Source organism: Pristis pectinata, chromosome 15 (genome assembly GCF_009764475.1).
Source record: "Pristis pectinata isolate sPriPec2 chromosome 15, sPriPec2.1.pri, whole genome shotgun sequence".
NCBI lineage: Eukaryota > Metazoa > Chordata > Chondrichthyes > Rhinopristiformes > Pristidae > Pristis > Pristis pectinata.
In genome coordinates this window covers 42,495,803-42,522,941 of record NC_067419.1, presented here as the reverse complement: position 1 = coordinate 42,522,941, position 27,139 = coordinate 42,495,803, and the positions used below count along the sequence as shown (strand labels likewise).

General features: G+C 44.2%; 1 protein-coding gene across 1 annotated transcript in view; it reads left to right on the top strand.

Annotated features, from left to right (window-relative positions):
* LOC127578574 (stabilin-2-like) overlaps positions 1-27,139 on the top strand; it is a 154,609-nt gene extending 127,470 nt beyond the window's left edge. The window contains 15 exon segments of the mRNA XM_052030723.1: positions 419-475; positions 2,405-2,531; positions 5,244-5,393; positions 5,527-5,631; positions 9,038-9,145; positions 10,932-11,125; positions 13,458-13,599; positions 14,334-14,467; positions 16,329-16,494; positions 16,808-16,914; positions 19,741-19,860; positions 21,103-21,369; positions 23,463-23,600; positions 25,873-25,983; positions 26,855-27,139. Coding sequence (XP_051886683.1) covers positions 419-475; positions 2,405-2,531; positions 5,244-5,393; positions 5,527-5,631; positions 9,038-9,145; positions 10,932-11,125; positions 13,458-13,599; positions 14,334-14,467; positions 16,329-16,494; positions 16,808-16,914; positions 19,741-19,860; positions 21,103-21,369; positions 23,463-23,600; positions 25,873-25,983; positions 26,855-26,866 — 1,938 coding nt within the window. The 3' untranslated portion in view covers positions 26,867-27,139.

Sequence of the window (27,139 nt, the reverse complement as noted above, 5' to 3'; positions counted from 1 at the left end):
GCCTCCGCTGCTCCAGAGAAAACAACCCAAGTTTGTCCAACCTCTCCTTATAGCTCAAACCCTCTAATCCAGGCAGCATCCTACCTTAGGTGAGGTTTAAAGGTCGGCACAACATTGTGGGCTGAAGGGCCTGTATTGTGCTGTGCTGTTCTATGATTCTATGATAAACCTCCTCTGTACCCTCTCCAAAGCCTCTATATCCTTCCTACAAGGAATCATCATCACATTATTATGAGACCTTTTGTAAGTGGTTTGTCAAAGAATTGTCATTTATAATCCTCAAGCGCTATTGTAACTAGGTTCCAGAGTAATTCAATGCTTGCACCATGTTGAGATGTTGGGAGGTGCCCTGCAAATGCAGCTTCTTTATTACTGCCCATATAGAACAGTGCTGAACATTGGTTTCTGTTTTACACAGGGAGCCTGTGGCAGCTGCAGACTCACCCCTCCCTGCCCTTCAACAAGTAAACCGAAGGTAAGGTGGCAGTTTATGTTAAGATGCCAGCTCCAGTGGCTGGCAAACATCTGGCATTATGCTGTGTTAGAACAACAAGCCACATTCCAACTTCAAAGGCCTGTGGTCTTGTGGTGGAACCTTACCCTTCTGAGAGTCTGAAGCTAAGAATTCTGTCCCGCACGTCTGCGCAGTCTAAGGCTGTGAGCTCAAGACTATCACCAGAGATCAATTGACAACCATGTAGACTGATACTTCAGTACTGGGGGAGTGCTGCTCTTTCAGGAGTGTCAACTTTTGTGGGGGGGGAGGGGGGGCAGTGGGGGTATTAAGCAGAGGCTTTTCCTGCCCCTCTCAGCTGAATGTAAAAGGCCCCACAACACTACCTTGATGAATGGGGAGATGTCTCCTGGTGTTCCTCAGACAACATTGCTGTCCGTGGGATCTTGCTGTGTGTAAATAGGCTGCATTTCCTCCTTTGCAGCAGTAACCATGCTTCAAACATACTTGAGCACTGTAGGACATTTTAACTCATGATGGCTGGTACTAAACAAATGCAAACCTTTCTTCTAAATTCGGGTCCAACCAAGAAAGATGAGTTCTGGTCCTGTCAAAGGCTCAAGGTGAAGGTCTCTGAAGATCCCATAGAGGGATTAATGATCTTCAGAGGACTTCTCTGGAATCCATTTGAAATGAACAGGAGTGACAATTGAATTGTAGTTTTTTGGCGTACTCAGGGTCTATAACTCTAAGTGGAGAGACGTAATAGGTCTCTCACTTCAGTTATTTAATTTATCCAAAGGATTCCTGCAGAGCAATGAAACAAGATCAAAATCAGAATCAGATTTATTATCACCGATTTAGGTGATGTGAAATTTGTTGTTTTGCGGCAGCAGTACAGTGCAAAGACATAAAATTACTGTAAATTACAAAATAAATAGTGCAAAAAAAAGGAATAATGAGGTGGTGTTCACGGGTTCATGGACCATTCAGAAATCTGATGGTGGAGGGGAAGAAGCTGTTCCTGAATCATTGTGTGTGGGTCTTCAGGCCTCTGTACCTCCTCCTCGATGGTTGTAATGAGAAGAGGTCCTATCCCAGATGATGAGGGTCCTTAGTGATGGATGTCACCTTCTTGAGGCACAACCTCTTGAAGATGTCCTCAATGGTGGGGAGGGTTGTGATGGAGCTGGCTGAGTCTACAACCCTCTGCCGCCTCTTGCGATCCTGCACGTTGGAGCCTCCATACCAGGCTGTGATGCAACCAGTCAGAATGCTCTCCACCGTACATATGTAGAAATTTGTAAGATTCTTTGGTGACATATCAAATCTCCTCAAACTCCTAATGAAGTAGAGCTGCTGGCGTGCCTTCTTTGTGATTGCATCAAGGTGTTGGGCCCCAGATAGATCCTCTGAGGTGTTGATACCCAGGAGTTTGAAGCTGCTCACCCATTCCACCGCTGACCCCTCAATGAGGACCCACAGAGTTGAAGATCAATGGACCTCACCAAAGCTTACTCAGCTCACAATGCTGGCACTGACTCTCTGAAGGATCCACCTGTCTGACCCACTACATTGGCCTCACCTAACACTCGTTAGATGCTTTATCCAGTATAATGGATGCCAGATCTACGAGCAAGTGGTGGTTATTTAATTAGGAGACGCAAGAGACTCCAGGTGCTGGAATCTGGAGCAACACACAATCTGCTGGAGGAACTCAGTGGGTTGAGCAGCATCTGTGGGAGAAAAGGAACTGTTGATTTTCAGCCCTAATGTTGAGTATCGACCCGAAACGTCAACAGTTCCTTTCCTCCCACAGACACTGCCCAACCCGCTGAGTTCCTCCAGCAGATTGTTTGCTGAAATATATAATTAGCCCCAGGTCACCATTGGTCCTTGGGGAAAGCAGATACAAACTAATCCCCTTTGTCAATGTTCTGCAATGCTCAGGGGGAGAAGGTGAAGTGCACATTTCGCAACACTTTCCGCGAGGAAGTCGATGGCTGCCAGCAACCGTGCACCCTCATAATCTGGAAACCCAAATGCTGCAGCAATTACTTTGGGAAAAATTGTAAAGGTGAGTGGCTGTTGTTTGCCCTTACCGGTGTGTTGATCACTTCTAAATCGCTCCCCTTCTCTCTTGACCTCCTACATCCCTCGAAAACGTTTGCACTCCTCCAGTTTTGGTTTCTGGTGTTCCATTTCTGCCTTTCTATCTTTGCATTTCTCTCTCCATCGTTCCACCATTCGAACCTTGCCTTCAGCTGCCAGAGCCCAGGGTTCTGGAATCCCCTCCCAAAACATCCTCACTTCAGGCCACGTTTGGAGTATTGTGTGCGGTTCTGGTCACCCCCCTCCCACTACACGAAGGATGTGGCGGCTTTGGAGAGGATGCAGAAGAGCTTCACCAGGATGTTGCCTGGATTAGAGAGTAGGTTGGACAAATTTGAAATGTTTTCTCTTGAGTTTTGGAGGCTGCGGAGAGACATGGTAGAAGTTTATAAAGTGATGAGAGGCATAGATAGGATAGATAGAGTTGTTTTCCCAGGGTGGAAATGTCAAATACTAGAGGGCATAGCTTTAAGGTAAGAGGGGGATTTACGAGGCAAGTTTTTTACACATAGATTGGTAAGTGCATGGAACACACTGCCAGGGGAAGTGGTGGAAGCAGATACAATAGCAACATTTAAGCCCTCTAGTGTTTTGACCTTTCCACCCTGGGATAAAGACCCTGACTGTCTACCCTATCTACGCCTCTCATAATGTTATACACTTCCATCAGGTCTCCCCTTCAGCCTCCACGCTCTAGAGAAAGCAATCCAAGATTGTCCAACCTCCTTATAGCCAATACTCTCTAATCCAGGCAGCATCCTGGTGAGCCTCTTCTGCACCCTCTCTGAAGACTCCACATCCTTCCTGCATTGTGGCAACCAGAACTGCACACCATACTCCAAATGCGACCTAACCAAAGTTACCCTTTGATTCTCTGACACTTACTGAGGAGCATAGAGATTTCTTCTTTCAGAGAGAACTGAATATTTGGAATTCTCTGTCCCTGAGGGCGATGGAGGCCAGATCATCAGATATATTTAAGACGGAGATAGATAAATATTTGAAAGATCGAGGAATTGAGGGTTTTGGAGAACTGGCACAGAAGAGGAGTTGAGGCCAGCATAGATAAACTATGATCACATTGAATGGTGAGGCAGGCCTGAGGGCCTGAGTAACCTACTCCTGCTCCTATTTTCTTGTGATTGAAGACCATCTGGTTCTTGACTGGGGTCCTGTGGTTTTGCAATGAAAAAGCTGGTTCCTGAGTAGGTGTTCCATCACCCACCCAATTCCGTCCCCACACCCCTGCCCCCTGATCCCCTACCCCCCACACACATCCCATCCCGCCCATAGTCAAAGTGCTTCCCCTTCCATTCCTAGAGACAGGATTGGATGAGATTTCCAGTTAATACTATTTTAATTTGTGCAAGTGCCAGGTAAATTAATAGGTCAGGATTCTTCCATTGAACACAGAAGTTATTCCACAAAACATCAACACTGTGACGCTTAAAACTTTGAAAGTCAAGTTCAGTGGAAAACTTTACAAAGTATGCAGATCATTGCCGAGAGACAGTTAGAATTTAATACATAACACTCGCACTGCTTTGCAGGAAGACCTCAGAATATCAGCTAACACTGCCGCATCCTGGGCAGAGCTTGTAACTACACCATATAGGAATGGCAGAATATCATTCAGACCTTTGAGCATTCTCCGTCAGTCAATCTGAATTCCACTGCATCCACCCACATCGTTCCATCTCCCTTGATGTCGTTACCTAACAAACAGCCTTAAAGGTTTTCCAATTGTTTTTCTACACCCACAGCTTCCTAGCGAGAGTTCCTTTGAGGGGGGAGAAAAGTGTTTCCTATTTGCCTCCTACACTGATTTTTACGATAATGCTATCTTCGGTCTTGAACTCCCACACAAGAGGAAATAGTTGCTCAAGTCCTTTAAACACTGAAATCAAGAGGATGTGAGCCAACTGCACAGAAACATGATTCTCACTCACTGCCAACGTGAAAGTGGATCTGAGAACTATTGAAACACTGATATGTGCAAATGTTCTTTAATAATCTGCACATCGATTATTCTGAAATGCAAGTTATAATGATCCACGTGGGTGGCTTCTGTGGAAATGCTAACAACACAGAATTGTTAAGGCACAGAAGGGTGCCATTCAGCCCATCTATGCTGGCTTGTATTCAGTGCCAGTCCCTTGCCTTTTCCTTGTAGCCCTATGAGGTACCTTCCCTCAAGGGCCTATCCAATTCCCTTTGGAAGCCCTGATTGACTCTCTATTCACCACCCAAGAAGCAGTGGGGTTTATATATACCCTCAATACCCCCTGCCTGAGAGATTGGTGGAAGCAGAGTCACTGACGGCTTTTGAGAAGTGTCTAGATGGGCACTTAAATCAGCTAGGTGTAGAAGGTTACAGGCGAAGTGCTAGAAGATGAGATTAACACAGATGGTTGCCCTCAAGTCAACATGTATATGGTGGGCCAAGTGTCCTGTTTCCCTGGTGTATGACTCCATGACTCTATAACATTGCGCCCCTTCCCCCACCAGTGTTATCGGCCTCTCACTTTAAATCCAAGTCTCCTGGTCCTTCTACCAGCTTCTCTCCATTAACCCTATAAAACCGTCACAATCTTGCAAACCTCCATCACGTCTCCTCTCGTCGCCTTGTTTATGTTTGATACAAGACCCGTAAGCAACTCCTGCCGTTCTGTTGTAGCTTGCCCGGGAGGTCCTGAAAACCCATGCAATTCCCACGGTGTGTGCAATGATGAGTACACAGGATCAGGAAACTGCACATGCAACCCTGGATTTAAAGGCACCGCTTGTGAGCTCTGCTTGCCTGGGCACTGGGGACCTGATTGTACAGGTAAGATTATACTGAACAGAAACCAGTTTCCAGTCATTTCTCCTGAATGTCACAACACTTAATGTTTTATCATGCTAATTGTGTTGTGTATGAATCAGAACTCAATAAGCTGTGAATTTTGATTCTCTTCCAGAATGTGAGTGCACTGACAATGGAAAATGTGAAGATGGTATTGAAGGGCAAGGGACTTGTTTCTGTGATGAAGGATGGACAGGTGTCCGCTGTGAAACACAACTCGGTACGAAAAGAGCAAATGAATGGCGCCATGTGCTGTAAATTGGCAGGGTATTTTCATAATTATTTAGTCATTAGCAGTTATTGGAAGGATGCAGAGGCTTTGGAGAGGGTGCAGAAGAGGGTTTACAAGGATGCTGCCTGGATTAGAGAGGATTAGCTACAAGGAGAGGTTGGACAAACTTGGGTTGTTTTCTCTGGAGCGGCGGAGGCTGAGGGGAGACCTGATAGGAGTTTATAAGATTATGAGAGGCATAGATAGCGTACATAGAACATAGAACACTACACCACGGTACAGGCCCTTTGGCCCACAATGTTGTGCCGACGTTTTATCCTGCTCTAAGATCTACCTAACCCTTCCCTCCCACACAGCCCCCTATTTTTCTGTCATTCACATGTACAGTCGGTATCTTCTCCCAAGGTCAAAATGTCTCATACTAGAGGGCATGCATTTGAGGTGAGAGGGGGTAAGTCCAAAGGAGATGTGCGGGGAAAGTTTTTTTTTCCACAGAGTGTGGTGGGTGCATCCTTGTACAAGACGGTGGTGAGGTTGCACTTGGAATATTGCGTTCAGTTTTGGTCACCCTGCTATAGGAAAGATACCAGTAATCTGGAAAGAGTGCAGAGGAGATTTACGAGGATTTTGCCGGGACGGTGGTGGAGGTAGGTACGATAGAGGTGTTTAAGGGGCTCTTAGATAGGCACGTGGATGTGCAGAGAATGGAGGAATATGGACTTGTGTAGGCAGAAGGGATTAGTTTAGTTAGGTGTTTAATTACTAGGTTAATTAGCTGGGCACAACATTGTGGTCCGAAGTACCCGTTCCTGTACTGTGCTGTTCTATGTTCTATGCTGGCATTTAATGGCCATCCCTAATAGCCCCTGAACAGAGAAGGCATTTAAGGACCATCTATATTGGTGGGTGTAGAGTCACATATGGAGGGCCACGGTGGTGCAGTCAATGGTACTGCTGCTTCATAGCTTTAGTGATCTCAGGTCCTGACTGTGTGGAGTTTGCATGTTTCCATGTGACCATCCTTGTACAAGACCCAGGTGAGGCTGCATTTGGAATGTTGTGTTCAGTTTTGGTCGCCCTGCTACGGGAAAGATGCCATTAAGCTGGAAAGAATGCAGAGGAGATTTACAAGGATTTTGCCAGGACGAGAGTTATGGAAAAGAGGCTGGGACTTTATTCACTAGAGAGTAGGCAAATGAGGGGTGATTTTACAGAGGTGTATAAAATGCTTGAGGGGCAGAGAGATGATGAATGCGCACAGTCTTTTTCCCAGGGTTGGGGAATCAAGAACGAGAGAACATGGGTTTAGAGTGAGCAGGGGGAGATTTAATAGGAACCTGAGGGGCAACTTTTTCACCCAGAGGGTGATCAGTAGATGGAACGAGCTGCCAGAGGAAGTGGTTGAGGCAGGTACATTAACAACATTTAAAGGGCACTTGGACAGGTACATGGATAGGGAAGGTTTAGAGGGATATGGGCCAAACGCAGGCAAATGGGACTGGCTGAGATGGGTGTCTTGGTCGGCATGGACCAGTTGGGCCGAAGGGCCTGTTTCCGTGCAGTATGACTCTATGACCGCATGGGTTTCCTCCAGGTGCTCCAGTTTCCTCGCACATCCCAAAGACATGCAGGTCGGTAGGTTAATTAGTCACTGTAAATTGCCCCAAGTGTGTGGCCAAGGGGTAGAATCTTGGGGGGGCGAGTTGACAGGAATGTGGGGAAAATAAAACATGGGATTAGTGCAAATGTGTTCTTGATGGTTGGTGTGGACACAGTTGGCTGTGTTGTATGACATTATGGCATAAACCAGACCAAGCAGATTTTCTTCCCGAGACGATATCCGAAAGATAAGATATCTTTATTAGTCAGATGTACATCAAAACTCTCAGTGAAATACATCTTTTTGTGTAGTGTTCTGTGGGCAGCTCGCAAGTGTCACCACACTTCCGGCGCCAACATAGCATGCCCACAACTTCCTAACCTGTACGTCTTTGGAATGTGGGAGGAAACTGGAGCACCCGGAGGAAACCCACGCAGACATGGGGATAACGTACAAACTCCCTACAGACAGCAGCCAGAATTGAACCCGGGTCTCTGGCTATGCAAAGCATTATGCTAACTGCTACACTACCATGACAATCTGGTAGTTTCACAGTTGCTGTTACTGAGACTTACTGTAATTACTTGAATTTAAGTTCCCCAGCTACCACGATGGGATTTGAACTCGCATCTTGGGATCAATGGGTCCAGAACTCTGGCTGCTAGTCCAGTGTCTTAACCACTGTCCTACTCTGCACCCTGAAGTTCATTCACCTGCACCCTGAAGCTGTCCTGTTAAATATGTACTAATAATCAGCATTACAGCCACAAAAGTGCTTTGATCTCTGTTAAGTCATTTTATTGGTCCAGATAATTGAACCAGCCCTTCATCTGGACTTGTTGCATGGTCCTGGACCGGATAGATCTGTTCTCAATGATCTTCCACACGTAGCAGATGTAGTGAAGCCTCAGTGGCAAGTAGCATACCACAGAGTCCCTGCCCCCGGATCACCCTGATGTTCTTTGACAGAGGGCAGGAATTTACCTCCTGCCAAAGCCTGTCTTGTTTAGTTGCAGTTTTTAATTTTGTCTGATATTAGAGACATTTATAAATTATTAAAAGTGATACCAATATTTTTTAAAAGTTATATAAAATAAGGCCATGAGATACAGGAGCAGAATTGGGCCATTCGGCCCATCGAGTCTGCTCCAGCATTCAATCATGGCTGATTTTATTTTCCCGCCTTCTTCCCGTACCCTTAACCCCCTTACCAATCATGAACCTATCAATCTCTGCCTTAAATACACCCAATGACTTGGCCTCGGCAGCCCTCTGTGGCAAATATAAAGTTAATCAAAAAATAAAGCATTTACAAATCAATAATGACATTCAGCAAAAGTAAAATAATTTAAAAAAAACATTTACTGCTTTTCTCCAGGCAAACAATCGCCATTCGGATAAATGGGTTGTCCTATTCTAACCCTGGCTGGCTGGTGTAGGATGGCACAGGGGGATTTCCTCAGTGTAAGTGTTGGAGAATCCCAGCAAGACCAGACTCCATGTTAAGCCAAGCAATGGAACAGAGTGACAGGTGTGATGGCATCTGTCACTCAGTGAGTCCCACACTTGGAGCGAGTCTGCCTAAATTTGGAATATCTGGCGATTCCCTTTTGAACCACTGACCAAAGTATGACGCAGACATGTGATCCCCAATCTTCTGTTTGTTTCGATAAATCAGCAGAAAGAAGTTACATGGACTTCCGAATTTCCAAGGTGTTCATTTCCAAGAAGCGCTCTGTTGTTGTGCTACAAACTCTACTATTGTATGGTAATGGTCTTGCCTTTTACCTATAGATGTAAAACCGCAGTGTTCCCCTGCTTGTTCTGCTGATGCCATCTGCAAGGAAAACAACACCTGTGAATGCAAACTGTACTATGAAGGTGATGGAAGGACATGCACAGGTGGGGTAACTTTCTCATCTTGTGTTACCTGTGGTAATGTGCATATATAAAGTGGGAGGATGGAGAAGCTTCCCAATAGGAATTAACATGGGAAGGAGTAAGGAAACAGTCCTTTCACCCTGATCTTCCTTCCAATGGCTGGTCTGTGACCCAATTCCAAACATCCCATATTCCTTAAAACCTTCAGTTGTGTGGGCTGTTTATGTCTGCACCAAACACCCTCATATATAACGTTCAATTCTATTGTGACCCCATTCCCATCCCCAAATGAGTTGAAATCTAAGCTACCAACACAAATAAGATCCTACAGTTCCAATTCAGGGGAAGTCCGCTGACAAGTAAAAGCACTACAAACAGAACCTTTCCAAATCTCCAAGCCGTAAAGTTCAACCAAGGCAAACAGAGGGTAGGGAAGGGGCTGGCTGATGATCTTGGTCAAGTCAATACATTGCCTTCCCTGGAAATAGAGTGGATGTACATAACTAGGGGACTTCCAAGGAAGACCATGGTGTGCAGGGCTCTGGATGCAATATATAGCTAACAGCAAAAAATAAATGTTATTGAAAGCCAGCTTCTCTTGTAAAGAATGATCCTTCCAATTAGCACACTACAGGGGAATGTAGAAACGTACCTCAGGGCAAAGGTAATCAATCAGAAGGAATACAGAACATGAATGGGAACTGAGTCTCACCCAGCCATCCCAGCCTTATCCCATGACGTCAGGGATCTTATTCCAGAGACACCTGCATGGTTCTGGGAAATAATTCAAGAAATATACACTCTGGATCTGAGTCTATTTGGACTTGACTCTGGGCACCTCTAATATGAACATCCATGGCAGAAATACACAAATCTACAGGAATAGATGGGGTATCATTGCCAGCCACAAGTGCCTCTAATTTATTTTAAAATATGTTAGCATTTGTTTTATGTTAAAATCCAAATTACTCCCCTTCCATCATTCTTCTAGTCTTCCTGTGTCCCTATAACATTTCCATCCCATCATAACACTATCATAAAATCTAGCATATGAGCCACACCAATGAATAAGCTGCTTCCTTGGGTTCAAAATACACGTATAGGAGAAAAGATTTAGGACATCAATTTTTTTTAAAAAATTCAAGTTTAGACACCTTGTTTTTTTAATTATTAATTTTCAGTGTTAAATTTATTGATTTTAAGACTTCAAGTAAAATATGAGCAAGCAGAAGACAGACATGAATGAGCAGAATTAACATTGAATTCTACTAAGCCTAATTTTATTTTGAGAACACACCAGTGTATAAGTCATACAAGCGGACAAGTTGTTCTTTGCTTCCACCCCTTTCAAACATACCTGGAAAGTATTTGTGAGTAAGAAAGTGCATTTGTTTTTCCAGTAATTCCCATCCAAGGCCACCAACTCTTTGACGGTTGGTTCTTGACAACGACCAGGAGTAATTTTCTGACCCTTTTCCATCCAGTCAGGACAGAAGCTGTGCTCCTGAACATTAAATCAATGGCCTCATTCCATGCCATGTCTTGACGTTTCCATGTTGCAATACCTCGAGAGCAGATTGCCATGGGAATATTTTACTGCAGTAGTACTTAAGCTTATAGAAACATAGAAAATGGGGGTAGGAGGAGGCCATTCAGCCCCTCGAGCCTGCTCTGCTATTCAATAAGATCATGGCTCCCATTTTATCTCAATACCATACTCCCACACACTCCCATTCCCCTTATTAGTGCTGTGTACAAAGTTCTGCTGCAGCTTGTGACTGACTTAATTTCTCATCCTACAACACAGTTGTCGATCAGTGTGCACAGGATAACGGTGGCTGTTCGGAATTTGCCAAGTGCTCTCAAAATGGTGTAAACGTCACTTGCAAGTGTCAAAATGACTACTCTGGGGACGGCTATGTGTGCGATCCGATAGACCGCTGCGCAGATGGGTACAATGGAGGCTGCCATGAACATGCCACCTGTACAGTGACAGGGGCAGTAAGTAAAACGTGCCTCAGTGTGATTTAGTAATAAGTTTAACTACCATTTGCATAAATATAAGTCCATAAGATTTAGGAGCAGAATTAAGCCATTCAGCCCATCGAGTCTGCTCTGCCATTCGATCATGGCTGATTTATTTTTCCCTCTCAACCCCATTCTCCTGCCTTCTCCCTATAACCTTTGACAACCTTACTAATCAAGAACCTATCAACCTCCACTCTGGCTAAAGAAATTCCTCCTCATCTCTGTTCTAAAGGGACGTCCTTCTATACTAAGGCTGTGCCCTCTGGTCCTAGACTCTCCCACTACTGGAAACGTCCTCTCCACATCCACTCTATCCAGGCCTTTCAATACTCGGTAGGTTTCAATGAGATTCCGCCCTCATCCTTCTAAACTCCAGCAAGTACAGGCCCAGAGCCAACAAATGCTCCTCATACGTTAACCCAGGATCATTCTTGTAAACCTCTCCTGGACCCTCTCCAACGCCAGCACATCCATCCTTAGATATGGGGCCCAAAACTGCTCACAACACTCCAAATGTGGTCTGACCAATGCCTTATAAAGCCTCAGCATTACGTCCTTGTGTGACATGTGATCACTTAAGTACTTAAGTGACCACACATGGCAGACAAGAAGCTGCAAACCTAATGCTGTTAACAGATAGATCTCTGGTGGACTCTGACCCAGGCCTGGAGAGAGAGATTGGATTGGATTGGGTTGGTTTATTATCGTCACATGTACCAAGATACAATGAAAAGCTTTTTTTTTGATGCCACCAGACAGATCATGCCATACATAAGTACATTGAGGTAGTGAAATAAAACAGAATGCAGAATATAGTGTTGCAGTTACAGAGAAAGTGCAGTGCAGGTAGACAGATAAAGTGCAAGAGCCATGACGAGGTAGATTGGGAGATTAAGAGTTCAATAGTTCGTCTTTTAGCGTGTGAGAGGTCCGTTCAAGAGTCTGATAATAGTGGCATAGAAGCTGTCCTTGAGCCTGGTGGTACGTGTTCTCAAGCTTTTGTATCTTCTGCCCGATGGAAGTGGGGAGAAGAGAGAATGACTGGGGTGTGAGGGGTCTTTGATCATGTTGGCTGCTTTCCCGAGGCAGAGGAAGTGTAGACGGAGTCAATGGAAGGGAGGCTGGTTTGCGTGATGGACTGGGCTGCATTCACAACTCTCTGCAATTACTTGTGGGCTAGGACTGCTATACACAGCTGTAAACTAATATTTAATTGGCCATAAAGTGCCTTGTGATGACCTGAGGCTGCTATCCAACCCAATAGGACAATGTGGATCTTTATGTTCCACTCAAGCCATTTCCAACCACATGCATCTGTATCTGTTTCCGTTTCTCATTCCCTTCCAGCTTAGATTTCCCCTGACGACACTTCCGCTATTCTTCCCAATTAGCAAGGGAGAATCTTCCCTTTCACGTTCTCCATTGGATTTAGAGTCATAGAGTTATACAGCACGGAAGCAGGCCCTTCAGCCCAACTCATCCATGCTGACCAAGGTGCCCACCTGAGCTAGTCCCATTTGCCTGTGTTTGGCCCATATCCTACTAAACCTTTCCTATCCATAAACCTGTCTAAATGTCTTTTAAACATTGTAATTGTACCCGTCTCTCCCTCTAACAGCTCAATCCATACCCATCAACCTCTGCGTGAAAAGCTTGCCCCTCAGGATCCCAATGGATAGGAGGGGTTTAGGAGACCATAAGGGGTCTTCTCTGTAATGTAACTCTTTATTCTGCATTCTGTTATTGTTTTCCTTTATACTACCTCAATGCACTGTTGTAATGAATTGATCTGTATGAATGGTATACAAGACAAGTTTTTCTCTGTACCTCAGTACATGTGACAATAATAAACCAATTTACCAATTTAGGGGGATATGGGTTAAACGCAGACAATGGGTCTCGCTTGGTGGACACCATTGTCAGCATGGATGAATTGAGCCATAGGGCCTGTTTCCATGCTGAATTACTCAATGACTCTATGACTCAGGTCCACTTTAAATCTTTCTCCTCTCACCTTAAACCTGTACCCTCTAGTTATATTAGTGTTGACCCCAGCAAATGGAAACATCTCAACATCCATCCCTTTAAAATACTTCAAAATTTTTAAGACATTCTCTTCGAACTCCTTACCCTTTCCTTGATTAAAAAAAAGCCTGAACTGTTCTGTCTAACCTGAGTTTATAAACCTTTCAATTGCAACTCCTGTTAATCTTTATAAGGTAAGCATTTCTAATCAAAATCACCAGAAAATACCCAATGTGCGCCATCATTAATTGTTGGCTAACTTTAAGTCCTTTTACAACAGAACAGACGCAAATGTGCATGCAAAAATAACTACATTGGGGATGGAACTAACTGCACAATCAAAGAGGTTCTCGTTAATCGATGTCTCCAAGACAATGGAAAGTGTCATGGAAATGCCAAATGCACTGACCTGCATTTTGAAGGTAAGTGTTATCTACGTAATAATAGACGTATTTAAGAACATAAGAAAATAGGGTCAGAAATCGGCCACTTGGCCTTTCAAGCCTGCCCCACCATTCTGTATAATCATGGCTGATCTGTCCTATATCTCAGCTCCTCTTCTGTACCACTTCTCCAGAACCCTCAAATCTTCAATCTTTCAAAAATGTATCTACTTCCTCTTTAAGTATGCCCTATGTTCGAGTCTCCACAACCCTTCAGGGTAGAGACCACCCTCTGCAAATATAAGTTCCTACAACAAGAATTAACATTAGAATTCACTCCAGTGATTGAAGCTTATGGATCTAGGCTCACATCCCAGTGCAGTAAGATAAGATAAGATTTCTTTATTAGTCACGTACATTAAAACACGCAGTGAAATGCATCTTTTGCGTAGAGTGTTCTGGGGGCAGCCCACAAGTGTTGCCACACTTCCAGCACCAACATAGCATACCCACAACTTCCTAACCTGTACATCTTTGGATTCATGCCATAACAGTGACCTGTGTCTGAAACCATTACACTTTGATGCTAAAATGTAAGTGCACTCTCAGTTAATGGGACTGTTTATTACATAATAAAAATTAACAATCAGATTGTTATTCTGATGTTATAAAACAGCAGATAGATTCTTGAGTCACTGTAATGAACCTTGAGGTTGCTGATGGGCTCTATTTGTCCCACATATTGTATGAAATGTTTTTTCCTTCTTCATTAGACAAAAAAGTGGGAGTCTTCCATCTCCGATCTACAAACGGACAATACAAGCTCAACTATACTGAAGCACTTGAACTCTGCAGTGGAGAAGAAGCTGTATTGGCCACATACAACCAGCTATCCTACGCTCAGCAGGTCTATTTCCTCTTCCCATGCATCCTCAGAACTGATTTGTTTTTACTCATTCTTGAGGTGTAGGTTTATTGGCAAGGCCAGCATTTATTTCCCATCCCCAACAGCCTTCAAGAAGATGATGGTGTGCTACCTTCTTGAACCGCTGTGGTCTTTCTGGTGAGGATGCTCTCACAATGCTGTTGGATAGAGAGATCCAGGATTTAGACCCGGAAGTGATGAAGGAATGGGGATATATATCTGGATCAGGATGGTGTGCAACTTGGATGGGAACCTGCAGGTTGTGGTGTTCCCCTGCACTTATGTCACCTTTGATGGTAGAGGTCTTGTTGAAGGAACCTTAGTGAGTAACTGCAGTGCATTACACATGCCAATTACACCGGGTCACTCTCTCTTCTCCCCTCTCCCATCAGGCAGAAGATACAGGAGCCTGAGGGCACGTACCACCAGGCTCAAGGACAGCTTCTACCCCACTGTGATAAGACTATTAATGAGATGAGATGAACTCTTGACCTCACAATCTACCTTGTTATGACCTTGCACCTTATTGTCTACCTGCAATGCACTTCCCTGTAGCTGTGACACTTCACTCTGTATTCTGTTATTGGTTTTACCCTGTACTACCCCAATGCACTGTGTAATGAATTGATCTGTATGAACGGTATGCAAGACAAGTTTTTCACTGTACCTCAGTACAAGTGACAATAATAAACCAATACCAATATCAATCTTGGAGGGAGGTAATTGGTTTATTATTGTCAAATGTACCGAGCTACAGTGGAAAAAGTTGCTTTGCCTGCCATCCATAGAGATCATTTCACAACATAAGTACATTGAGGTAGTACAAGGGAAAAGCAATAACAGACTGCAGAACATAGTGTTACGGTTACAAAAGTGCAGTGCAGGTAGACAATAAGATGCAAGGCCATGATGAGGTAGATTGTGAGGTCAAGAGTCCATCTTATCGTATTAGGGGACTGGTCAATAGTCATAACAGCAGGATAGAAGCTGTCCTTGAGCCTGGCGGTGCAGTTGAATGGAAGACCTTTCCTGTGTTACGTAGAATAACAAAAAGTTTTATAGAATTAAGTTTCTTCTATGGCACAAAGATAGAAAATGCTGGAAGAATTCAGCCAGTTAGGCTGCATCTGTGGAAAGAGAAACCAGTTGATGTTTGGGATCAGGGACCCTTCCCCAGAACTGGGGTCACAGTGTTCAAAGCAGAGCTGGGGGGAGGACAGAAGACTATGTGGAGATTGGTTAAGACAGATCAGTTGATAAGGAGCATGAGTACAGACCGTTTGGGAGGCATTTTATAGAAACGGGTGAGAAAGGGAAATGATGAGAGGGCAGTTTACCTGAAGTGGCACAATTCAACGTTCATTCCAGAAGGTTGCAGAGTGCCCAGGCAGAAGATAAGACATTGTTCCCCTAGTTTATACTGATCCTCACTATGGCAGTAGACACAGACAGACAGGCTAGTTCTATGGCACTTTTACTCAACTAAGCCTTGTGTTTATGCTACCTGTAAACTTATCTGTCAGATATTCTCGTACCTAGCTTTGCCCTAAGCCTTGTCTCATCCATGCCTCGGCAGCTGTTATAACAATAACTTTCTGTCGAGTATACTCTGCATTAAACTTGACGTGTTTCAGCAAATGTGTTGAATGACCAACGCAGAAACCGTTGGAGGAACTCAGCGGGTCAGGCAGCGTCGATGGAGGGAATTGGACAGTCGACGTCTCGGGTCAAGACCCTTCATCTGGACTGGACTCCTCCAGCGTTTTGTGTGTTGCTCCAGATTCCAGCATCTGCAGAATCTCTTGTGTCTCCGTGTTGAATAGCCTCCTGGTTCTGATTTCAGGCGGGCTATCACATGTGTTCAGCTGGCTGGCTGAGCGGTCAGAGGGTGTCTATCCAAACCAGTTACTCCAATCCGAAATGTGGCGAGGGTCACGTGGGCATCGTGGACTATGGCCCCCGAGCTAACGCTAGTGAAACATGGGATGTTTTCTGTTACAGAATGAAAGGTATGAAAGATCTTACTCCACTCCGTGGAAACCTTTTATGTTGGGGGGAGGGAAGGTTAAAGGTGACGTGAGGGGCAAGTTTTTTACGTAGAGAGTGGTAGGTGCCTGGAATGGGTTACCAGGGATAGTAGTGGAGAGGCTTTTAGATAGACACATGAACATAAAGGGAAGGAAGGGATATGGATGACGCACAGGAAGAGGACATTTAGGTATAATTGGCATCAAGATCGGCACATCATGGGCTGTGCTGTACAGTTCTATGTTCTATGTAATGATCAATAGTTACTCAGCTGTTGCTCATATTTCTACACAGATGTCGAGTGTGCGTGTAAGAAAGGTTACGTGGGTGATGGATATTCATGTAATGGAAACATGTTGCAAGTTCTAACCAGCATCAACAAGTTCTCCTCCTTCTTGACTGTGAGTAGACCTGTTGCAGTCATTGGATAGAATGTGGGAACAGGCCACTGGTTTTATATAGAGAATTGCCACATCCTGTCCACTGAAAGTCATTTCAAAAATTTATATTTTACACTATTTTAGATCTTTATCCATCCACAACTTATATTCTGCCTGGGTAAGGCTACAACCCGATGGCAAGAACATTGAATTCTCCAATTTCAGGTAACCTGCTCCCCCCCTCTGTCCCTTTTCTCTCTCCTGCTGACCTGCCCAGTTCCTCCCACACCCGCTTCAGCCCCCATCACCCAATTTCTTTCCCCTCGTCCACCCACTCTATCCGCCCATCACCCACACACTCCCCCCCCCCACTGTTCCCATCTGCCCTCCCCACCTCCCTTATTTGGTTCCACGCTCCACCTTCCTCTCTGATCAGATCCCACCATCTGCAGCCCTGTGTCACCTCCACCTCTCACCTCCCGGCCTCTGTCGCTATTCCCCAACTTCCCTCCTCCATCCGCCTCTCACCCCTCCTCACCTGGATCCACCTGTCACCTGCCAGCTCTTGCTCCACCCCTTCCCCCTCCCCTCCTTATACCGACTATCTCCCATCTACTCTTTCAGTCCAGATGAAGGGTCTCAATCTAAAACGTCGACTGTCCATTTCCCTCCACAGATGCTGCCCGACCCGCTGGGTTCCTCCAGCAGTTTGATTTTCACTCCAGACCCCAACATTTGCAACCCTTGTGTCTCCTGTGTTTATGCCTGTCTAGCCTCCCTCTAACAGACTTGCCTCATCAGAACATCCACCATCCTTTCTCCTCCGTAAGCATGTTAACTGCCCTTTAAGTGCTTCCCTGCTATTTGCTTCAACTATTCCATCTGCCAGGAAGTTCCACATGCTAACACTCTCTGGAGGGATTTTTTTTTCCCTGAATTCCTTAACAGATTTACTACTGACTCTCCTGGAATTATGACACACTGAGAAACTGGACCCATTTCCCTGTGCTTTACATGCTTAAGTTTCACTTAGAAGCCGTTCTGTATGTGTCAGTGTGTGCTGGCAATTGTTTCTGGGTCGGTTTGTGACCATCAGGAAACTGGCCTGTGCACTTCCATTTGTGTGAGAAAGGCTGAACGGTCACAGCCTAAAACATTGACTGTTTATCTCTCCATAGTTGCTGCCCAACCTGCTGAGTATTTCCTGCATTTTCTGTTTTTATTTTAGATTTCTAGCATCTGCAGTATTTTTTTTGAATTTTCACTTCCATTTGTGACTTGCATTAAGTGTGTCAACACAAAGACATTGCACAATGTGAAGCAGCCATTTCCACATTTACCAACACAAAATTGGCTCTCAAAGGTGCAACCTACTACCTGTTTTTTTTTCACTCACAGTAAGACGCTGCAGCAAGTTGGCATGAAGAAATGATATGGCTCCCACCAGGCTCATTTTTATTTGCAACACTTTTGTTCACAAGTATCATGGCCAAATATATCAGTGCCAAATCTGGTATCATTGGCTCCTCGATGAGTCCATAGGTGGCAGTGGTTTACAGCCACTCACAGCAGGGAATAAATAGGGCCACAACATTGCATGGTGGGTGGAGAGATGCATCAGAGGGTACTGTGTCCTCCTTCCACCCTCCCTCCCACCACTTTCCCTCATCCCCACGGGGAAACCAACAGCTAACATGCATAAACAGAGTACTTAAAAACAAGAGACGTGTATAAAACAAGTTAATCTTTCCAAAGGGAATTGGATAAAGCCTTAAAAAGGAAAAAATGTACAGCTATAGGGAAAAGGCAGGGATGCAGGACTAAACTGAATAGTCCTACCAAACATCCAGCACTGCAGTAGATAGGGAATACAGGTACCTCATTTGATGTGTTATTCAATGGCATACACCAAACTAAGTGTGACAAGATGGAATAATATTTCTCATCAATACCAAAGTAAATCTGTAAAAAAAAATCCCTTAAGTTACATAAGTTTAATATTTAATCCCATTCAATGAAAAACACTACAAAATATCTAACCATTTAATTAAATTTATATTCTCTTTGGTCTCCTTGAAGAAGTGAAACAGTGCTCCTTATAACAACTGTTTGAATTGTAGGGTACACGGCAATGGTTTATTGAGAATTGCGGCGGTTGGTAACATAGAACATTTCAGCACAGGAACAGGCCCTTCGGTCCACAATGTCTGTGCCGACGATGACACCAATTTAAACCAATCTTATCTGCCTGCATGTGGTCTACATCCCTCTGGCCCCTGCCTGTTCATCTGCCTGTCTAAATGCCTTGCATGTCACAATCATATCTGCTTCCACCCCCACCCCTGACAGCACATTCCAGGCACCCACCACTCTCTGTGTATATAAAAAAAATCTTGCCTCATAAATCTCCTTTAAGCTACTATGCCCTTTACTATTTGACATCCCCACCTTGGGAAAAAGACTCTTATCAACGCCTCTCAAAATTTTATAAACTTCTATCAGGTTGTCCCTCAGCTTCTGACGCTCTAGAGAAAATAAGTTCATCCAACCTCTCCCTATAACTTATACACTCCAATCCAGGCAACATCCTGGTGCACGTCTTTTGTACCCTCTCCAAAGCCTCCACATTCCTCCTGTAATGTGGCAAACAGAACTGAAGGGGTTGTTGGGCAGTTAAGAGTCAAGTTCATTGTTGTGGTTATGGAGTCACATACAGACCCCACCAGGTACAGGGAACACAATTCCCTGCAGAAGTACTCAGTGACCTGGATAGGTTTTAAATAATGATCTGTCGCTGATCTGGTGAAGCTTGGAAATGTAACTGACATACCGTTTTCTTATTTCCAGCAAATTCTCAATTATGCAAACACCACGTTGAATGGTAGACGGTTTGTGGAAGTTCTCACTGATCTGTCTCTCAAAGGCACCTTGTTTGTTCCAGTCAACTCTGGGTTCTACGAAAATACGGTAAGGATTCAAAGTGTTCTTAGAACAAACTAAAATGAATTAACTGGGGCATAATAGAGAATCAAGGGGCACACACATATCTACCTATACACAAGAATTAGGAGTAGACATGGGCCTTTCGCTCTGTCAAACCTGCTCTGCAATTTAATAAGATCGTGCTGATCTAATTGTAACCTCAACACTTCATTACCTTCACCCCCTTCATTATTCCATCTACACTTCACCAGATGGAAATGTGGCCATGGACTGAATTCCCACCCAGCGGAAGATGCCTGCAGCCCTGCAACAGCGGGCAAATCCACCCCACCAGTCTCCTGAAATGCTCATTCGTACGTACTTGCTGTACATAAGTCAAGCGTACGTAAGGTGGGGAGGACCTGTATCTAACTCTGCTTCTGCTGCTCTTTAAGGAAGAAAGTTCCAAAGACTCACCTGTCTCTGAGAGAGAAGAAAAGTCCTTCATCTCTGTCCTCACTGGGCAACCATTTATTTTTAAAGAGTGATCCCTAATTCTAGATTCTCTGTCAAAAGGCAACACCCTCTCTCCATCTACCCAGTAATATATATTATAGTGATTACTCAGTTATTGGTCACAAGTTCATAGAAACCAGCCTCCCCTCCGTGGACTCTGTCTACACTTCTCACTGCCTCGGTAAACAACATAATCAAAGACCCCACCCACCCCGGACACTCTCTCTTCTACCCCCTCCCATTGGGCAGAAGATATAAAAGTCTGAAAGCACGTACCACAAGGCTCAAGGACAGCTTCAATCCCACTGTTATAAGACTATTGAATGGTCCCTTTGTACAATAAGATGGACTCCTGACCTCACAATCTACCTTGTTGTGGCCTTGTACCTTATTATCTGCCTGCACTGCACTTTCTCTGTAGCTGTAACACTATATTCTGCATTCTGTTATTGCTTGTACCTTGATGTACTGATGTGATGAAATGATCTGTATGGATGGCATGCAAAACAAAGTTTTTCACTGTACCTCGGTACATGTGACAATAATAAACCAATTTACCAAATTTACCAACTTACAGATTTCAAGGTTCTTGCAATAGAATTATAGTCCCAACTACCTGTGACCTCCTGACAACATCTTCCTGAAGTGATCATGCAGTAAAATAACCAATGGGCTGTAGCAGCTCATATCAAGATATCCCACGGGGTGACAGATAGGAGCCCCAGTAGGATACATTGACTAAACTCTAACAATGATTGTTTTTATTCACAGACCCTGTCTGGACGCGACATAGAACACCACTTTTCCACTCACAGCGGCTATGTATACCACAAAATGCAAAATGGAACAGTCATTCTAAGTAAGATTGGTCAGCCTCTACTCATAACAGAAACAAAAAGTAGTCTCCCTCCGAGTCCAGAGTTCAGTCAACAGGTTGGAAAGCGAGTGAACGACAGGCCAATTGTTGCCTGGGACATGGTTGCCTCAAATGGTATCATTCATGCCATCAACAAGCCTTTACAGGCACCTTCTGAACCAGTAAGTTATCGTACAATATACCTACAAGACATATAAAAGAAAGCATTTCATGTACAATTAGAATTAAGTTCTATTTATGTCCATTCTGCCAAGGCCAGTATTTTATTGCCTTCTATATTTCTTTGAGCCATCAGCTCTACTAGCTGCACCACTGTACCAGTAAGGCATAGGTTTTATTAGTGTATGAGCTATCAGATATGCAAGGAGTGTCCAAACTACAACCTAGGGAGCAACTGTTGTGCCTCTTGAACTGAATGACCTCCTTCCATACTGTAATAATTCCAGAACTCTATAGTTCCAAGTTACAGTGATTCCACCCTCAAACCTCAGTTCAGTCCCAGTTGTGCTTATATTTCATTGGCTTCATTTAGAGACACAACAAGTCCTGGCCAAAATGGAGATGGTTGAATCATTTCTCAGTCAATCATCTGCTGTACATGATTCATTTTGGTAAATGTCCTCCACTCACTGCTTTTAGCCTGAAAAATAATCCTGCTATTATTGGGAGACTTTGCTAAAGTTTTATAAAATTTGAGGACAGTCATTAATGTTGTAGGTAAAAGAACTTCTGGTGTGGTTTTGGTCATTTGCTTGGAGACTCCAAATTCTGACAAAATTCTGACACCAACTCATTGGATGAAACGGCAGTGTCAATATTCACTGAATAATGTAGGGTCAATATGGAGGAAAGATTTCTTAGTGTTTTGGACTGATGGTGAATAAGTCAGAATGTCCATTTCCACCAGAATCTGATACAAGTAACAGCTGCAAATTAACGAGAACATGGATTTAAATTTTACACGTGTTCTCGTGGGTTCAATATAGGCAAAGAGTTTTGCAACAGGGCCAAGCAGTCAATTCTTGTTTCTTTTGTCTCCATTTTCTGACTAAGGCCAGGTGAACAGTTGATTCATAGACAAGATGCTGCAGATGCCGGAATCTGGAGCAACGAACAACCTGCTGGAGGAACTCAGCGGGTCGAGCAGCGTCTGTGGGGGGGAAAGGAATTGTCAACGTTTCGGGTCCTGATGCAGGGTTTTGACCTGAAACGTCGACAATTTCTTTCCTCCTGCAGGTGGTGCTCAACCCACTGAGTTCCTCCAGCGGATTGTTTGTTGCTGTAGGTTATTCATGGGCTCATCAACTCCAGCATCGATTTCTGATCAGACAATAGGAAGGTCAAAAAATGATGAGTTGTTTGCTCAAAGTGACTGTTTTGACTGTCCAGAAACCTTCTCCCCACTCCCCGCTCAGACCCCACACTTCCCAAACCCCAATCCCCTTGAAAGCTTTCAGTACCGTTGTAGAAATCAAACTGTGTCTGCGATCTGAGTGTGGTCACCACTCCCAGAATGTAGAATCCACTACCGTCATTCCACCCTTGATGGCGATAGACAACTTAACTCTGTAAACCTCCCTAAACCTCTCCAGCTGTCTCTCCCTGTGTAAGTTGGTCCTCAAAGACCCACCTCCTTGACCAAGCCTTCAGTCGCCAGTCCTGATATTAAACCTCCATATTGCTCCTGTCAGTCTATTACACAAACCAGCCTCCCCTCCGTGGACTCTGTCTACACTTCCTGTTGTCTCAGGAAGGCAGCCAACATAATCAAAGACCCCCCCCAGCTTGGTCATTCTCTCTCTTCCCCCCATTCATCGGCAGAAGATACAAAAGCTCCAAAATGTGCACCACCAGGCTCAAGGACAGCTTCTATCCTGCTGTTATAAGACTCTGAAATGGATCTCTTGTACGATAAAGATCTTGATCTCTCAAATCTACCTTGTCATGACCCCTGCGCCTTATCATCTGCCTGCACAGCACTTTCTCTGTAACTGTAACACTATACTCTGCATTCTGTTATTGCTTTTCCCTTGTACTACCTCATGTACTGATGTTTTGAAATGACCTTTATGGATGGCTTGCAAAACAAAGTTTTTCCACTGTGTCTTGTCACAGGTGACAATAATAAACCAACTTCCAATTACTGAGAGACACCACAGATCATTTTTACAACATTAACAATGGTATCACAGTGCACAAGATCGTTGTTATTGAATCACTACTGAATGTGTAATAACTTATTGTCTGTTGCTAGGTTAAACCTATCGCTGTTCACACCGGAGTTGGCCTAGGGGTATTCTTTGCCTGTCTGCTGGTAATAACTAGTTTGGCAATCACTGCGTATTATTACTACAATCACAGAAGGGGACCGTTCAGCTTCCAGTACTTCAAGGTAATATATCAACTGTGCAAAGGCATTGGGAGGGATAATCCCTCCACTTCGGACTCCTCTTAAATCTTTCTGGGGTTTGATTTGATTTTAGCTGTTTAACTTGTATCCAAGATTTCCAAATCACGTTAATGACTGGCACCTTAAAAGGTAACAGTAGCACACAATAATGTAACCCCACCTGCCCTTTCTCTCTCTATCCCCCGCCCCAAACTGGGTGACTCATCTGCACTAAGTATAGGTTCAGGAACCAGAGCTACATCGTTGTGTTATTGCTTTCAATCATCTGTGGATTTGACGCAGGATGTTAAATTAGAATTGGATGCAAATATCGCTACTGTTGTCTGATTCAATTAGACCAGAAATTTCAGTAAGAGTGCACAAACCCCTTGGATATTGAGGTTCTCATTCCATTGTCCATGAACAGCAAACTGAGGCAATATTTTCCAATAAGTACTAGCTAGTACAGGTAGCAATAAAATCCAATTTTAACATCCGCACAGGAATGGTTGGACAAATAAGGACCACAGTTTGCCTTCTCCCACCCTAGTGGTTAGTTGGGTCAGATCCAGCAATCTAAAGTCCTTCTGGTGCCACCATGGACATTCCTGTGCCCCATGTAGAGAACCAAATGCGTAAATGCCGTGGAATATCTGAATTTCTTCTCTGCGTACATGTTGAGGGCTGTCCATCTCTTCCACCAGATGTACAGTGGGTTATCCCAAAGCAATGGAGTGAACTCAGCCATCAGCTTGTGATAGTTTGAGAGTAATATTCTGACCACTGCTTCCTCCATTACATTGTGGAGCTGAAATTATCAGTCAGCAGCTTCAGAGAGTTTCCCTCTCAGACCAGCGAGATTTGAAATATGCTCTTCACAGGCAGGTTACATCAGTGCGTGAGCACGGGGACATAAATTTGTCACATTCCCCAGAAATCGCAGCTTTCTGGTACAACAGTATTGGGACCATATTCATGAACACCTTGGCCAAGGGGGAGGTGATCAAGGTGCACCCAAGATCACCCACGATGTAGTGTATGGTTGGGTGTGACCAGACCCCCACTCCAAAAACTGGTACAGGATGGGGTTCCCATTGGAGCCACACCCATGGTTCATGAGGTTCATTCACCAGCTATACCATCTGATACATTGATAGTGGAATTATTGATTAGTCCACAGAGGAGATCTCCCAGTAATGGAGATGTGAGAACCATGGACCTGAGGTCATTTCCTTACTTATGATTCACATTCTTTCCTTCTAAAAATGAAAAGAGTCCATCAACACTGAATCTGAATGAATCAATGCCATCTGCGTACTGTCATCCTGGAAGGGGCTGTTCCAATGGGCAGTGTTTCTGCAGAGTTTGAAGTTACCGCACTTCCAGCACAGTCTGTGTTCTGTGGTCCTGTTGTGCTGGTTAATAATTCGTCACGATGCAAATAATCCAACACTAACCTCCTCCTGCCGTACAAATCTCCAGGACTTTTGTCATCTTCCAATTCTGGCCTCTTGCTCATCTCTATACAATCACTCCACCATTGGGACCAGTCACGACCTAAACCTCTCCTTCCCTCTTTCCTTCTTTAAGGCATTTCTTATAGTCTACCTCTCTGAATGGCATGTCCCCTTTGACACTCACCAACTTTTACCAATGCACCATAGAAAGCATCCTATCTGGATGCATCACGGCTTGGTGTGGCAACTGCTCTGCCTAGGAACGCAAGAAACTGCAGAGAGTTGCGTACACAGCCCAGCACATCACAGAAACCAGCCTCCCCTCCATGGAGTCTGTCTATACCTCTCGCTGTCTTGGCGAAGCAGCCAGCATAATCAAAGACCCCACCCACCCAGGTCATTCTTTCTTCTCTCCTCTCCCATCAGGCAGAACATACAGGAGCCTGAGGGCACATACCACCAGGCTCAAGGACAGCTTCTATCCCACTGTGATAAGAATACTGAACATTTCCCTTATACGATGAGATGGACTCTTGACCTCACAATCTACCTTGTTATGACCTTACACCTTATTGTCTACTTGCAATGCACTTCCCTGTAGCTGTGACACTTTGTACTCTGTCATTGTTTTTACCCTGTACTACCTCAATGCTCTCTGTACTACCTCAATGTAACTGCACTGTGTAATGAATTGACCTGTACGATCAGTATGCAAGACAAGTTTTTCACTGTACCTCGGTACGTGACAATTATAAACCAATACCAATTATCTTCCCTGGTATCTCCTGATGTGACTCAGTGTCAATTTACTTTCACAGTCTGAAGATGGAGAAGGTGTATCATCATTCAATGACGAGATCCCTTCCAGGTTCGATAACCCGATGTACAACAAGTTCACGTCTACAGATGACGGTGAAGAGCCCTTTTCCGTAAGTTACACCGGGAGGTGATTGGTGCAGAATTAAATGTGTATCTTTTCTGTTACCACATAAACTGAGTCCTAATACATTTACACATTAATTAGGTTTATATAATTCTAGTTAAAAATCAAAAAAATTACACATGCTGCAAAATTAAAACAGAAAATGTTGATAAAAGGTCTTTAACTTTAAACATTACCTCAATTCATCCTGTTGGTTAAGGTAATGAGGCTTTGCAGGAACTGGATTAAGGTGTCTGCCCTTTTGAGAACGATTAGCCAGTGAGCTCTAAAGTGTGGGTGAAATATAAGGTGTGAGGAATGTAACACCCCAGGTTTATATTACGTAGAATACCAAACCAGCATTTGATCCAACTGTTCTGTTGTTTCTGCTCCACAAGAGCAGGGTCACATAGTGGTGCAGCCAATAGAGTTGCTGCCTCACAGTTCCAATGACCCAGGTTCAATCCTGACCTCCAGTACTGCCTCTGTGAATTCCGCACATTCTCCATGACCACATGGGTTTCCTTCAAGTCCTCTGCTTTCCTCGCATATCCCAAAGACGCGTGGGTTGGTAGGTTATTTGGCCACTGTAAATTGCCCCTAGTGTGTAGATAAGTGGTAGAATAGGTTACAGAGAAAATTAGTGGGGGGAATGGGATTGATCTGTGAGTTAGCATAGACTTGATGGGCTGAATGGCTTCCAATGTTGTAACAAAATATGGGGAGGGAATAAAAGCATTCCTTCTTTTTCCAATCCAGAAACAAGTTGGCTCCTGTTACAGCAAAGGTTTGGTGAGTGGGAAAGGGCACCTACAAAAACAGACCTGCAGGCACGGTTGGAAGCTCATGTTGAGTAATTGTCTCTTAATTTTCCACAGGATGAACATTGATGTCAACAAATATTGGTCTTCAACAATAGCAGCGTCAACATTGTTATGCGTGGGCCTCGCTACCCAAAAATCCTGGACAATTATCACTTGCTAGCCATCGTAAGTTACCATGACGACAACATTTATGGCCTTCTGTCAGTGAACTTTGGAACCAGAAGCAGATTAGGAGATGGAGAACATCTTTGGTCAAGGAGAACGGATCGATGAAAATTAATTCTATATTTTAAGTATCTTCTAGTACCCTTTCAAATAAAATCAGCAAATTTGCTTAGA